At 29.9% G+C, this 15,806-nt stretch overlaps 2 protein-coding genes and 1 pseudogene across 2 annotated transcripts in view; 2 read left to right on the plus strand and 1 right to left on the minus strand.

Annotated features, from left to right (window-relative positions):
• The first annotated feature begins 313 nt into the window (after positions 1–313).
• LOC113370456 lies at positions 314–10,470 on the plus strand (annotated as a pseudogene).
• Positions 10,471–10,777: 307 nt separating this feature from the next.
• On the minus strand, positions 10,778–13,683 carry LOC113370956 (O-acyltransferase like protein-like). The gene is made up of 4 exons (XM_026611622.1): positions 13,545–13,683; positions 11,216–11,358; positions 10,929–11,037; positions 10,778–10,824 (listed from the first exon to the last, which is right to left on the minus strand). Exons 1-4 carry the CDS (start codon positions 13,681–13,683, stop codon positions 10,778–10,780), a joined length of 438 nt encoding a protein of 145 aa, XP_026467407.1.
• LOC113370957 (nose resistant to fluoxetine protein 6-like) overlaps positions 13,682–15,806 on the plus strand; it is a 28,765-nt gene continuing 26,640 nt past the window's right edge. The window contains exon 1 of the mRNA XM_026611623.1: positions 13,682–13,736. Coding sequence (XP_026467408.1) covers positions 13,682–13,736 — 55 coding nt within the window. The remainder of the gene's footprint in view (positions 13,737–15,806) is intronic.

The following is a 15,806-nucleotide window of genomic DNA, read 5'->3' on the forward strand; positions in this document are numbered from 1 at the left end:
TGTTTGTATATGCGTTTGAAAATTGCATTGACTCCCAATTAATTTTCATAACAAGTGATTCTTTGCTAATATATTATTTATTATAATTTAATATCTTGTACTTTCCTAATAAATTATTTGTAGAGTGTAATTAGAGACAATAAACGAGTAATTAGAAACGAACGAAGTTAACAGTCCGAATGTTTTTCATATATAAATTTTATTAATTAATTTTATATCAATAGGCTAAGGATTAGAATCGAAGGTTGAACATCCGAACGAACAATATGAAATTTTAATTATCAAAAATATCAATAACTGAGTGACTTATAAAAATGTGATTTATAAAATGTGTTCACCTAAATTATTGTTACTACTAATTTGTGTAATAAGTTCTGTTATTATATTATGTGATGGTTTCAAATTGCATCTTAATAGAGATTTAAAAGACAAAGAAACTACTGAAACTGATCATACTGATAGAAGTGAATTTAAATTTAAACCTCTGAAAGTACATGTGGACGAAAAATCATTTATATCGGTTGAAGATGATTCTGAGGAACTAATAATACACAAGGTGGAAAACGTGGTGAAGAAACAACTTGTTAAATCTGAGGAAACTTCTGACGAAAAAGATGATATTAAAGTTGAAAAATTACTGCCAAAAGTTAAGAAAGTGGAAGCAAAAGTTAAAACTGTCGAAGACAAAGCAATTCCAAAAACTGACAAGATTATTCAAAACGATGTGACAAAACCAAGTGATACTACTAAATCGCCAAAACCTCTAAAACAAGAACACCAAAAATTAGACATATCAGTGTCTAAAGTTGATAAAACTGTAACTATTAAAGAAAAAGAAATTCCGGAGAAAACTAAAACCGATGGCAAGAAACCAGATTTAAAAATTACAAAGAAGAAAGATGATATATTATTGAAGGATAAATTAGAACTAAAAAATGACACTGCCATTAGACAAGAGAAGAAGGAGACTGCAAAACCTGAGGCCACTAAGAAAACCCCTAACTTAGATACTGATACAAAAAAATCTGATAAAACTAAAAAAATACCTGTAGAACAACCACAAATACCTGAAAAAACTGACAAAATTACACTAACACAAAAACATGAAGACCAAGGTCAAATCCTCCTTCAAGATAAAGAAAAGAAAGTTGATAGTAAATTGGATGCAGCCAAAAGCGATCAGGTTATTGAATCAACACCTGAATCAAATGGAAATTTGGAACAAGAACAATTTAATATATTATACAGGTCACTTCCCTCTTTTGCTCCAAATTATAACATCGTAAAAAACGACAAATGCCGACGTGAAGGCCAAATATTTCTGAGACAGCTGAGAGGACACAAACTCTGGGCGCTGCAGAGTATGTATATGTTTACTGATGTAAAAATAAACTGATGCGCCTTTTAAAAAAGATTGATTGAGATTGAAAGTTCTGCATCATATAATAATTATTAAATGTCTTTAATATATAAAAATCACACAGCAACCACTACATTTAAATTGATTTTTATAGACAACCATGATTTTATTTTGAAAATAATTATTAATATGATATAAAGACAAACTGAAACTTGGTTCTTTAAGAAATTTAATTCTAGAAAAGAATTTTACATTCTTCTTTAAATACTTTTTCTTGTTTTTATATGTTTTTAGAATATTTAGGTATTTCTCACAAAATTTCCTGATTTATACATTTTTCTTTATGTGTTTCATAAAATATGTGAAAAATTATTTTAATGAACTATCATTACCATTACCCCTATTTCCCTCTTTTTATATACATTTTTTATGTATTTTTCTTTCCAAACTTCTGATTCCATGCTTCCTGGTCCTGTGCTTCAGCTTTCAATTCTCTTTATTTTCAATTTTTGTTTAAATCATTAACCATGTGCATTCTTCTTCTTTCTAGTCCTTCTAATTTATCCTCGACGACGTCATGTAAAAGGCAATATTTTTTTAGAATGGGGTTTGATCCAGTTTCCTGTTTTTTTAAAGATCGTACTCAGTAAAGTCCTTTCTTCGTCCACTCTTCTCAGTACTTCATCATTTGTCACCCTATGTTTTTGCTTTATATTTTTCATTTACCTTTAGTACCACATTTCATAACACTCCAGGTAGTTTTGGTCGGTCTTGCTTACTGTCCATGTCTCTGATCCGTACAGAGCTATGCCTTAAACATAGCATTTTATTAGCCTTTTCTGTAAATCAAGACTCGACTTGCTCGCCAGTAGCGTTATCTTCTTTGTAAATACCGCCTTGGCAAGAACAAAGATTAATTTATAATTGAACTAATTTATAGTGAATTATATAATATAAAGTCAATAGAACAAATAGAACTTTTTTATATTCAGTTTTACTATTTATTTATTTACGATGTTTTTTGTTCTTTTTATTAATTAAATTCTTTTGGTTAACTCTGTGGCTCATAAATTTAACAATATTGCACCGAATGCTCACATAATTATATCAGCAAATATATATTTATATTAGGGTGGTCCTTAATATGGACATTTACAAATTTCCTTGCTCCCAATGGTTCAAAATTGACAAAAAACAATTCTCTGAAAGTTTTAGCTCTTAATATTAACTTTTAGATAGTTAATTTTTGAAAGTTTTTTCATGCTATTTCCATACAAAACTTTGATTGAATTGCGCTCTATCTAATAGACAATATTAAGGGCTAAAACTTTCAGAGAATTGTTTTTTATCACTTTGGAACCATTTGAGCTCTTGGGGGCAAAGAAATTCAAAAATGTCCATTTCCATGTTTAAATTTGTATATATTAACTATTTCTAATATCTATTTAATTTTTACCTTGTTTCCATTTCCAGTGTTGGATGCAAGTGCCCAAATTCCCATCAGGCATCCTCCGCGGCAACTTAAACCAGCTCGGCGACTACGACGCCTGTCTGGACGCGTTCGCCCGCGTCAAGGTGCACCAGGACAAAGCCGCCGTCCCCGTCCGCGGCAAGTACTGCCTCGCAGAAATTGATTTTGCTGCTGTCGCCGAAGGAGCTAGGTATCCGGTGCATCTATTACAGGCCAGGAATTTTATCAGGAGCAATAGGAAAGATGTAAGTGTATTAGAGAATTGTTTTGATGTTAAGAGGTTTCATATAATAAAGTGATAGCTTAATTCAAGATAACGTCTGGCTTGAGGCCAATGTGTGATGATGATAAATATACAAATCGTGTTTTGTTCACGGTATATAACAATTAAACACTTAAAATAATACTATTTCAAGTTTTAAAATATGGCCAGAATCACTATGAATGATTAGATATTAAGCGGCCTGCGAATTATAAATATTCCATCACTATAAAATGTGTGAATGAAACCACTTTTTAGTTCACGATATATATTGATCTTCACTCTACAACCTTCTTCTCTCGTTACTTTTGCTAGTCACCTAGTTAATATAAATTACAGGTATTTATATTTATACATTTATACCCTCTACCCCAAAGGGTCCCGGGTTAAACAGTAAAAGCTCTGATCAAATCTTGACCAAAATAATATGTAAGCTTTTTCGAGAGAAGGTACCTTCTCTCTTTATAGTACCTTTTCTCTTTATGAAGGAGAGAAGGTACCTTCTCTCTTTATAGTTTTGCCTTTGTATTTAATAAAACTGGCAATATGATCACGGTTATCAAATCAATTAAATTAATTCTTTTCTATAAGTAAGACTGTTGAAAAATACTTTTGTTTACCCTTCAAGGGTTTTGTGCTTTTTAAATAATTTGTGTATTTTATGCTCAACAGAGAGTTAAATTGAGGGGACTTCTTGAGCATGAAAGACTTAAATGTTTTTAAAAATCTCAGAGCTTTTCTTTGAATAATGCATATGAAAATTTATTTTTAAAATTATAAATGACACTTGAATCACTTGTATAAATTGAAAAAAAAACACAGGATTGGTTTCAATTAGAATTTGTGCTAACTATAGTTTTGATTCATTTGATTTAAAAGTTATTTATTTTTTAGCATGCTGCATCGTGCATCAATTGCTATTATAAATTCTATATTGAATTACATTATTAGTTTATACCAAAAGCTATATAACAGACAAAACTCAATATGTTCTATGTTATACCCTATAAAATTACCCATACCAATTTTTTGGAAATATAATATTTGATTTCAGTAATAATGCTCAGTTGCATTTTATTCTAATACTCCTGAATCTATTTAAATAATTTCACAGAAACTCATACAAATTTATATATTAAACTAAGAATCACTAACAATAATGTAGGTTTTATGCTTCTTTAATTAATAAATTTTATAGAACTTTTTTTTCTTCAAATTTTATTATCTCATTTTAGTATACAATGTCCCTTTACGGCTGACAATTGTAAATTCCCCAAATTTACTAAATGTCCTTAACTAGACAGTTGTGTATAAAATAAAGAATAAAAAAAAATTATTTTATAATTTTTTTATTTTTCTATAAATATTTGATATAGTTTACATCTCTATACAAAGACATTTTAATTTAGTCTACCTAATAATTAATAACAATTAATAATTTTGCTATTAATTCGTTTCAATCCTAATAAAATTATTCTTTTAATAAAAGATCTCATCAATAATATCAATTTCAAATACCAAGTTATTTTTATAAATATCTTTAAAAATAGAGATTATTTCAGTACGTGATGTTTTGTTTGCGTTTTAACGCTTGAGTAATCCATTGCACCTACTTTTACTAGATAATCTCAATGCTAAAATCTTTCAAACTTATTTAAACATTGCATCCGTTGGATTTGTTTAAGATTTGTTCAAACAAAATTCTATTATGTCAAATTATGATAATTAATAGTATAACACTAACAGCAAAATTTTATTCTCTATCACAGAGGATAATCACTGAATTTAGACATAAAGTAGTCATCAAGAAAAATGTGGATAATCAGTTATAGTAGGTTACCAAATATATTTTTATATTTGATGTCTTCTTAGTTTTTTGGCGAAAATTTTGTCTATTATGCATGTGACTGTTCATTGTACCAAAGTTGACAGATTTTTACCTGTTAATTGTATTGAATATGAATTTGAACTGAAGTAATAATTTATACAAATATATTTTGATTCAACTTAACTATTTTGTCGAAACTTTTCATTGCCGGCGCAAAGTGTTGCAAATTATTTGCCCGACCTTGATTTATGTTTGACGATACATTTAACAGATTTGGTCATCTGTTGGCTTCAGCTCACGTACTCCTTTGATTTTTACTAATTTGCGAGAACAATGTGAATGGAATTCTTAAACATAACTTATTTAATAAGAATTACATGTGGAACAAAATAAAGCCACAAGGTTTGTACAAAAATCGCCAAAAAATAACTTCACTTTTTATTGAAAAATATATAAAATGTGCAGAGTTACTACTAAATTAGATGATAATATGAATTTACTGAAATAATACCTATATTAACTTTCACTATCATTGACTTTATTATTGTGATACAATTTTTAACCTTGTTGGTTCAATATTAAATTATGTTAAGAAGTTGATCATGGAAAAGAGAACAAATTTTTCAACAACATAGCAGCTGATAACTTATAATTTGAAATATATTTTCTTAGTACTTGTTCAAAAAATTTATTTAATATAGTATATGAATGTTATTATTTTATTCCAGACTGGCCACTTCATCCCAAAATTCACCACAATCAATTGGGCAATTTGCCTTCCGAGTGCTTGCACCGCTCAAGATGCAGAAGATATTCTTCTTGATGCCATTTCACCATATAATATGACGACAGGATTAAAAATATCATTGGATGTCAAAGATGATATGTGCTACACCAAAAAACATGTAGAATGGTGGAGACATTCTCCCGAAACCTTAGCCACTCTGTAAGTTTCTAGTAAAATTATTTGATAGTTTGTCACAGGAAATATACAAACCAGAACATAAATTTTGAAATATTTAGAAAATATTTTGTGGTCTGGTCAAGTTTATGATTACAAAAATTCTAAATAACAAGAACAAAAAATAATATTAATAAAAGCAATTAATTGGTATTAGAGGCTCGTTGGAAGTCTAGTTTTTATTCCTTTGCTTTTATGACCAAATATATGATTTTATCTGATATTTTATATGATTATTATTTATCAAATTTTCGATGGAAATGAAGAGATGCCCTTGTTATACCCAGAAAATCTAATCTGCTTAAAATAATTTTTCAAAATAAATATTCAAATATACTGTTTTTAGTAGGATAAATTTCCTGGTGTAAGTGATAACATTAAATATTTTTGCAAATAATTTTTTATGTTTTCTCTACGAATCTAGTCAATCTGACAAGTAAAAGTAAATAGTGGTGTATGGCATCGTGACTTGAAGCAAATTGCTAGAACTTTCCGTACTATAATGAAATATTCGAGTAATAAAATTCAATAAAAAAAATATTTTTTGAAAAATAAGAAAAAAAGAATTTAAAAAAAAATTTCTCCAAAAACAATCGTTTTGTCAACACAAGCAGAAAGTTTTCTGAATCATTTAAATCGGATGCTTGATATTCTCAGAAACTGTCATTTTTTGCATATTTAGCTTCGTATCTCCGAAACGATAACACCTGCCTTTGCCAAAATCTAATCACCACTTCTCCTCATAATTACAAATTGAATACTTTTTGGATCATTCAAATCGGATGCTTAGTTCTCTCAAAAACTTGATTTCTATTTTTTGCACTCTTTGGTTTGTACCACCAGAACGGCTAGACCTGTCTTGGCCAAAAACTATTCAGCACATCTCTCTATCAATAGGAATAAAATATTTTTTTATCCATTCTAATCGGTTGAGCGGTACTCCTGAAAACGTCGACGAAAAAAATGTATCCTCACATGCATACACACACGCACACACACACATCATTTTTTTTAAGTATGCCAAAATGTTCAGAAATCTCTAAAACGTGAAGATATGCAAAAAATTTAAGCCCATTACTATAACTTACCCTACGGGAAGTTGAAAAGGTACAATGCCACTTACACCTAGTTCTAAATATTTTTTGAACGTAACAAATATATGAATAAGTCATATAAATTTCACATAAAATAAAAAGTACTATCTGTAATATTAGAAATTTGCGCCTGGAAATACACCTTCATATTCTTTTGCTGGTAAAAATGTAACGACTCACATATGTTCTTTACTCACATTCGAAATTCTAATTGTAAGAATATTTAGTTATTTGTCCATATGGTTTATAATAATTATTATATTAATTTCAGTGGATTTTATATATTTATCTTTGGACTTGCATGCTTGGCGACTCTTGAGGATTGCTGGCAATCCTGGACAGATGTTGCTGATACCAAAGAACAACATGAAGATGTTGCTGAATATAAGGAGACAACATCAAAACAAAAAGATGGTATAGTGAGTGGCTTTTGATGGCATATTTATACAAAACAAGATTTCTGTTAACTTTGTGCATAATAAAAATTAAATATTTCAGGCTTTTGTCACAAAATACTTATGTCATTTTCTATAAAACGATCATGTGAGGAATTACTGAAAAATGAGCAAACAAGTGATGACATTCAATGCATTCATGGTATCAGAGCTGTAACCACCTTAATTTTATACTGTGCTCATAAACTTTTGCCAATTGCTAGGATTCCTTTCTCAACAGGACATTCCTAACTGAGGTACACAGAATTATATCAGATAATTTTATAATCAACTCATAAATATTTTTATGCAGCTTGCAAACTCTCAATGGAGTGTTTTTCTGAGAGTATCTTTGATATATACAGATACATTTTTATTATTGAGTGGCGTTTTGTCTGCGTACAATATGAGCAAGGATATGATGAGTAAAGGTGAAATTTCATGGTTTAAAAGACTTATCACTCGATATATACGGTAATTATAATATTGATACAAAGTATTTTATTTTAATTTGCAATAAATTAAAGGAATATTTATCTAGTGTAGACTCACTCCTGCTTTGGCAGCTGTAGTACTATTTTATGCCTATATTTGGGACCACATAGGAGGCGGGCCTCAGTGGTCAAATGTTGTCAGTGCAAATGCACGATTGTGCCAGGATAATTTATGGAAAAATTTGTTATATATACAGAACTTCTATCCTTTCGAGGAAATGGTAGGTCGCTAATAATAATATTCAACTAATGATTTGTCTCTAATTTTAATTTATTTTTATCCAGTGTGCGACCCATACCCATCAGCTTGCTCTGGACATGCAGCTTACAATTCTTGCACCAATTTTAGTATGGTTTTTATATAAGGCACCAATGTGGGGTCTTGCATTACTTGGTGGATTTCATTCCTTGTCTGTTGGTTTGAGATATTTTTCTACACTCAACCATCGATTGTCATTAGTGATTTTCCATGGAATATCGTAAGTTAAAAGACAAATTGTAGATGTCATAAAATACAATCATAGGTAATTCTAATTTAAACGATTGTAGACTTTCACAATTAATAAGAACTGCCAATCTTACGTATGCAATTGCTTGCATAGAGCTACTCCGTATCTTACTGGTGTTGGACTTGGAGTGATGTTGAAGAATACTGAAAAAAATGTCCGTCTTCCTAAGGTAATTAAAAATTACATATCTTAAATATTAATGAAAAAATCGTGTTATATGGATAAATCATTAAGCATGTAGTTCATATTAAGGGACTGATTCTGCCGCATAACAGAAAAATGTTATGGCAAGGCCATGTTAAGCTACAATTTCCGTACATTATGCTACTGAATGCTGTCAAATGTCATGTATGTGCTGTGCATTCGGGCGTTTTATACATAAACTGCAACGTCACGCGTATGTTATGAAGCTGTGTCAGAAACACCCTGTTATCTAAGATAGTTTTTTTTTTTGACATTTGAGCGGTTTCTAGGTTAGGTTTTCTATCTGACAACCTGAGTAAAACGCCTGACTGCACACTAATCACACGGCTTCTTCAATATTTAGTATGGAAAGTTGTTCATAATAACTTTTTCCTCACTATTCTAGAATGCCCTTTAATTTATTAGTATTTCATTTACTTATTTATTTAATAGGTGATAGTAGCATTAGGATGGCTGGGTGCTTTATATTTTTTCGGTTGGACTTTTAATGCACCAGCACATTTAGCTAAAAGAGATTACCAGTATAATGTAGAAGAAGCTGCACAATTTGCAGCATCATCTTCAGTAGCCTGGGCCTTGGCATTAAGTTGGCTAATTTTTGCTTGTCATACAAATAATGGAGGTATAAAAAATACATTAAGTTTTATAATAGAAATAAAAAAATATGAATTGTGTTTTTTAGGATCAATAAATAGTTTTCTGTGTAGTAGACCATTGATCCTGCTGAGCAGGATTTCCTACGCAATATATTTAGTACAGTTTATTATATTTTTCTATAATGTGGGTACTTATCGATCATCGACAGTTTTTGATGTTATGCAATCTGTGAGTATTTTATAATTTAGTAATATATATTATATATATATATATATATATATAAATCTCTAAAAACATGTCATATCAAAATTTAATACCTCTAATTGATTATGAGCTGTAGGTTGTAGGTACGATTGATTTTAAGTTTGGATCCTCTTTTTTTAAAGTAATCCAGTTCATCATAAAATTGAGTTTAAAATCTAATTGGAAATCTTTTGTAGTCTATTTCTATTATTTTAATTACATAGATTCTTATATTAATTATAATTTTGTTGCAGTTTAATGTTTTAGAATTTGTTGCTGTGATAATTGCATCAATTGTGGTTACTTTATTATTTGACACTCCTATGCAAGCTATAAAAAATATTATCATGAAATCGTCAAATGATCAGAAGCCTGTCGAAGGTAAATAACAATTCATAATTTAAACAAAATGCTGTACTTGTTTAAAATTCTTTTTATTTAGTGTTAGAAAATATTGATGATCAGCATCAGGAAGAAAATGTAACTAGTGGGAGTGAACAGGAAGATAATGTGCACTATCAATATCATAATTATAATTCACAAGAAACTGCTGATGTATCTCATGATTATGAAGATGAAGCAGGTGATGAAAATCAATATTATCGGCAAGAAAGTCAAGACAGCCAAGATATAAATCCTATTTCTGATAGAGAAATGAGCTTCGATGATGAACTAAGTACTGAAAGAGATCCAAATTCAGAAAGTGCTCAGGAATATAGTCATGATCTTCATGATTACGAATATAATGATGAATTAGATGAAGAAGATGCTACTGAACCTACTACTGAGAGAGAAATCGATGGTGAAGATCATGATCTTAAAGATTGGGAATGGACTGAAAATGAAGATAAAAGAAATGATGATGGGGCTGATGAAAATTGATAAGAAATATAATGTGAGTTTATTTTGATGTAAACTGAAGCTGCCATAAATTATTTAAAATTTAGAAAAATGTTAATTTATTTAATTTAAAAGGTTTTCCTAAACTAGCAACATGGAAACTTTCTACTGATTTGAATTTTGACCTAAATTATTTTTATCTCAAAGAGCAATTAGTTTTTATTAATAAACACCAAAATTTCGATATGACTACATGAAATTTTGACTTTGTACTTTTGATACCTATTAAAATGCATTGACGACTTTGTTTTATTACACAAGCGTGAATAAATACATCCACATTTGAAAACCAATTCAAAATAAAATATGATTTCGTAATCGAGTATAAAATAATTTATTTAGCTAAATACTGATATATACAAAAATCTTACAAACTATGAGGACATGCGGCTTAAGTACTATATCTAATTTAATTTTATATCACGCTTCATTATTTGTCTCCTGAGATTTTTTAGGTGATTTCATAACTGAAAGAGGTAATAGAAATTTATTATATTGTATATATTTTTAACTTATCTCACATATTTATTAATGTCATAAAAATAAAGACAGCGATATTGTATTTACTTACATTTGTCTATAAGAATTTTCTGCAAACCGTGCATCGGTGATTCGAACATTACGCACAATATGAGAGCTCCCAAAAATGTGAGGCATAAATGCGACAGACAGTCGGATAACTGAAAATTATAAATAAATTTAAAAGTTGTTTTATTCATAATTTTCTTAGGATCACAAATTATTACATATAATTTGTTTCAATTACTTATTTTATTGGGTATTATCCCTAAATAGGTTTGCATGTTTTGGTGGTATTTTCTAGGAAATTCTATTTTAATTTTATAAATATTAACTTACCAATGTGTATACACTCATATATCGTCCAGTTCTCACAGTGGCAAGTGCATATAATTCTATCAATCCATTCATCAAATATGCACAATAAGTTAATCGACTAAGAGGGACAAGAGCTCGCCATGACAGCAATTTGTTCAAGAAACCTAGAAAATAGATATAAATATGTAAAGCATTTAAGAAAAAAAGTTGCTAGAAAAATAAAATACTGAAATGTGGAATGTGCAAATGGATAATAATTTTTTACCTCTCACAATAATATGGAATTAGTTATTCTGCTTTTATTGCATCAAAATATCGAATTATTTCATCAAACTACATTTATTGTATCAAAATAATTTCTACTAAGTACTAACATATGAAAAAACTTCAAAGAAGATGAGAATTAACAGTTCTTTATTCTGTAATAGAATTAGAGATAGAATAGAATTAATAGTTCTTTATTCTGTAATAGAATTAGAATTCATATCAATCTAAAGGTTCAAATCTCTATCGATTAGTTAAAAGACATAAGACTCGGGTATTTGAAGATTTATACGGCATATGTACAAATATTTCCATGTTCCCTACCCAACGGGACGGGTACCCTGGAGTGCACACCAACCTCAACCTATGCGTCATTTCAGGTTGAGATCTTGTCTCGCGTACCGGTTAAGGATGGGCCATTTGAAAAAAAAATTGATTTTTGTTTGTCGAGATAATGAAATAATGATACATGTAGTTAAAAGATGGTTAAAGGTAAATGAAACACATTTCACAAAAACTATATATTCAGTTAGTAAATATGTCAATTTAAAGTTATCATCGCGATAAAGTTAGAAACTCGAAAACTTGAACAAGAGGTGTTGGAATATTTTAAGCCGATTTTAGATTTGCTATTTGTGGATCCTTATCTACCCGAATACATTAGTTTTGCAAGGATTTGTGTTGCAAAACTCAAAATAAGAGATATTACTTATCTAGTTCAATAAAATTAAATTAATATGATAAAATACATCATTCAAATAGTGGAGAGGAAAGTGTTACTCCAATGTTAATATAATAGAGTATAATATAGTATTATTGATAAATCAAATATAATAAGAATAAATTTAAACTTTCATTAAAAGGATAAAACATTGCCTCTAAAAGAACAGCCGACATGACCGATTGAGTATTTACCTCTCATGTCAGATTGAATCTCGGTATTGTATACAAAAATGTTGATTTACTTGAAAAATATTCTTTTGACACCAAAAATAACGTATTATAAAGCACTAACAGTGATATATAAAAATTAAATGATTAGTATTTTTCTACCATTATTAGAGAAAATTTATAATAACTGGTATGTGGTATAGAAATGAGAAATGGCCATAAAATTTGAGGTACGTAAGAGGTACTCAGATCGAATCTCGGTACTATATACAAAAATTTTGACGTACTTGAAAGATATATTTTGGAACCAAAAATAACGTATTAAAAAGCGCTAATAGTGATATATAAAAATTGAATGATTAGAAATTTTTCTAGCATTATTTGAAAAAATTGATAAGAATTGGTATGTGGTATAGAAATGACAAATGGTATAACCACAAAATTTGAAGTTATAACATTATTGAACTTAAGTAGGTTATAGGTACGATCGATTTTAAGTTTAATTAAATAATTTTCTATACATATAGATATACCATACTATAATAATTATATTTGAAATATGTGTAATCCAATTCATCATAAAATTGAGTTTAAAATCTAATTGGTATTGACAGTAAAGAATTGTGTTTTCATATTCATTATATTGAACGATCAGTTTCAAGAAAATTGAGAAGAAATATTCCTAAAGACAATATTCAATGTAAATGCATTGAATGCATTACTTGCTTTGGAGAATTGAGCTGAATTGGTGAATTATTTATTGTGACAACATTATAAGTGTGTCTATAAGAGTGATTTTATAGGTATTGAACCTAATAGCTCATAGGACATTTTATACGAATTAAAATATTAAAAAGTCTATCTTGCTATACTTGCCCGTAGGTAAGCGGTTAAGAGCGACGGGACTTGATTTAGAGGTCCCGGATTTGATATCCAAAAGCAATAGATTTACGCTTGGAAATATAAATAGCAATATGTTTTCAAGTGAAATCAGCCCTCGCCCGGCATTGCTGCACCAATAAAAAAAGTGTCAGCCCTATTAGATGAATTCTAATAATAATAAAACATCAAATATGGATGGATTAACCATTGGGTTATCATATCTAAGAATACAAAGTAAGGAGTAGTTTCAGCTCAACAGCTTATAGGACGTAGTATGAGGTCTATGTAAATAAGTCATATTTCTTAATCTCACCTCCATGGCCAGTGGCACAAGCGATAATCAGCCACCCAGTGCCAACGCACCAGGCAAACCTATGCAACCCTGCATACAACGCCGAGGTCATAGGATCAGCCACGCTGTCAGGCTGGTAAAACGCGGTCACCGAGAACATGGACCCTGCTCCAGCCAGGAGTCCAACCGCCCAGCCGCAGCAAACTACCCATGGTGAAAATGTCCTTTGTCTTATTGCAGATGTCGTCCCATTGTTGGTGGTGTCGGAACTGTTACATACGTTATATTGATGCACATCGGGCCTGAGTTGACACACAGAACGAGCAGAAGCAACATACAGGTGTTAGAGTGTTAACACAAAGAATAAAGACATGTGGGTGTGAAGGAAGAAGTTTTTGTTAAGCGTTATTGTTATTTACGTTGAAAGAGAAAGTGAGTCAGGTATGTGTAACAGAAGTGTTCTGTAGATTTATTTATAAGTTATTTACATAAAAAATGCATTTACCTAGTTGTGTCTATGATAACGTATATATGCTTTATTTAAATTGCTGGAATGTTATATCATTTTGGATAATATTCAAGTGAATAACAAATTAAAATAATATGCTGATGGTAAAATTCGGATGAAACCTATTTTATTTTTAATCGGTTATTTAAATTATTTTTAAAGCGATTTATTTATGAGAATCGGTGGCAATAAATAAAGTCAAAACAATTACTGAATGTCCTAAGTGTGGCAAATTGTAATTAAAATAAAAAAAACGATTTATTAACTTCCCGTAGAGCAAGTTATAGTAATCGCAAAAAAATCGAAAATGAAAATTTTTATATATCTTTACGTTTCAGAACCTTCTGAACATTTTGGCATACCTTACAAAAAATGGATGTATGTGCGTGTGTGTATGTGTGTGTGTGTGTGCGTGTATGTATGTGTGTGCAGATACAAATTTTCGTCGACGATTTTGCGAGCACGGATAAAACAATTTGAATAATTCAAAAAACATTCGTTTCGTATTGATAAGGAAACGTGCTGATTAGTTTTTGGCGAAGGCAGGTCTAGCCGTTCCGAAGATACGGGGCAAAAAGTGCCAAAAACGGTAACTCAGTTTTTAAGAGAATGGAGCGTCCGATTTGAATAATTCAAAAAACATTTTACTTGTATTGACACGATAAAGAATTAATCAATTTTTATGGAGGCAGGTCTAGTGGTTTCGGAGATCTAATGCAAAAAGTAAAAAAATTCCATTTAGCGGTCAAAAATTAGGTTGTCACAAAGAATGCGAGTAGATACATCATTATTTAGTAATTATGATCTATTTCAGGAACCAATTATGCCGTAAAAGAGACTGATGTTATGGCAGGTTATGTTATGTAGCATTTTTCAATAAAGTGGTACTAAAAACTGTCAACATCTTATGTGGTTGCTGTGCAGTCAGGTGTTTAAATTAAAAACCCAACCTAGAAAAGGCACAAATGTCAAGAAAACGTAAAAAAGCAATGTTATCATAGCTGGATCTTTGAGATATGGCTTGATCACATATGAGTAAAGTTGTATTTTATATGTAAGACGCCTGATTGCCATGTATTTCCTGATAATGACATTTTGACAGTATTTAGTTGCATTTTGTATGAAAACTGGAACGTAAAATAACTTGCCATAATATTGGTCTATTTTACAGCAGAATCGGCCCGTAAATCACCGTTTCTGAAATTAATTTGAACCATTTAACTGTGTCGCCCACATTAAGCACATTGCCCCTTTTTTATCGTCAGAATCAGAATCGAGGTAAAATTTGTTATGTAAAATGCCACTTACAATTATTTTTTCATATTGACCTAGCCTAAAATTTATCTAAATATCTTGAGAGATATGTTGAGAATACGTTTAGTTTTTACGTTTTTTTCTTCTATTCTGTTTAGTTGATAGGTTTTTCTTTTTTATTCAAAAATTGCAATCTAAATAGCCAAAGGTAAATGGTTTGTATGAATGACCACAACACAAAATTATACAACTTCTTCATGACGAGTATATTCGTCAATTACAGTTAATGGTTAAATAACACATTTAATCAATCTTCAAATTAATGCTTAATTTATTTTTTACAACGACAAGTTCAAATTATTATTCATGCCTATTTATCGTCTATTTTTGCAAAAATATACTGTTTAGAAATATGTAATACTATGAGCATTTGAGATAGAAGTTTTAAATAGTACTAAAAATTCGATGATATAAAAAACTTATTTAACAAGGCATTGCTTTTATACTATTGAGAACTGTAT

Source organism: Ctenocephalides felis, unplaced genomic scaffold (genome assembly GCF_003426905.1).
Source record: "Ctenocephalides felis isolate EL2017-DRISC unplaced genomic scaffold, ASM342690v1 CF-g0.4_SCAFFOLD_01492, whole genome shotgun sequence".
NCBI lineage: Eukaryota > Metazoa > Arthropoda > Insecta > Siphonaptera > Pulicidae > Ctenocephalides > Ctenocephalides felis.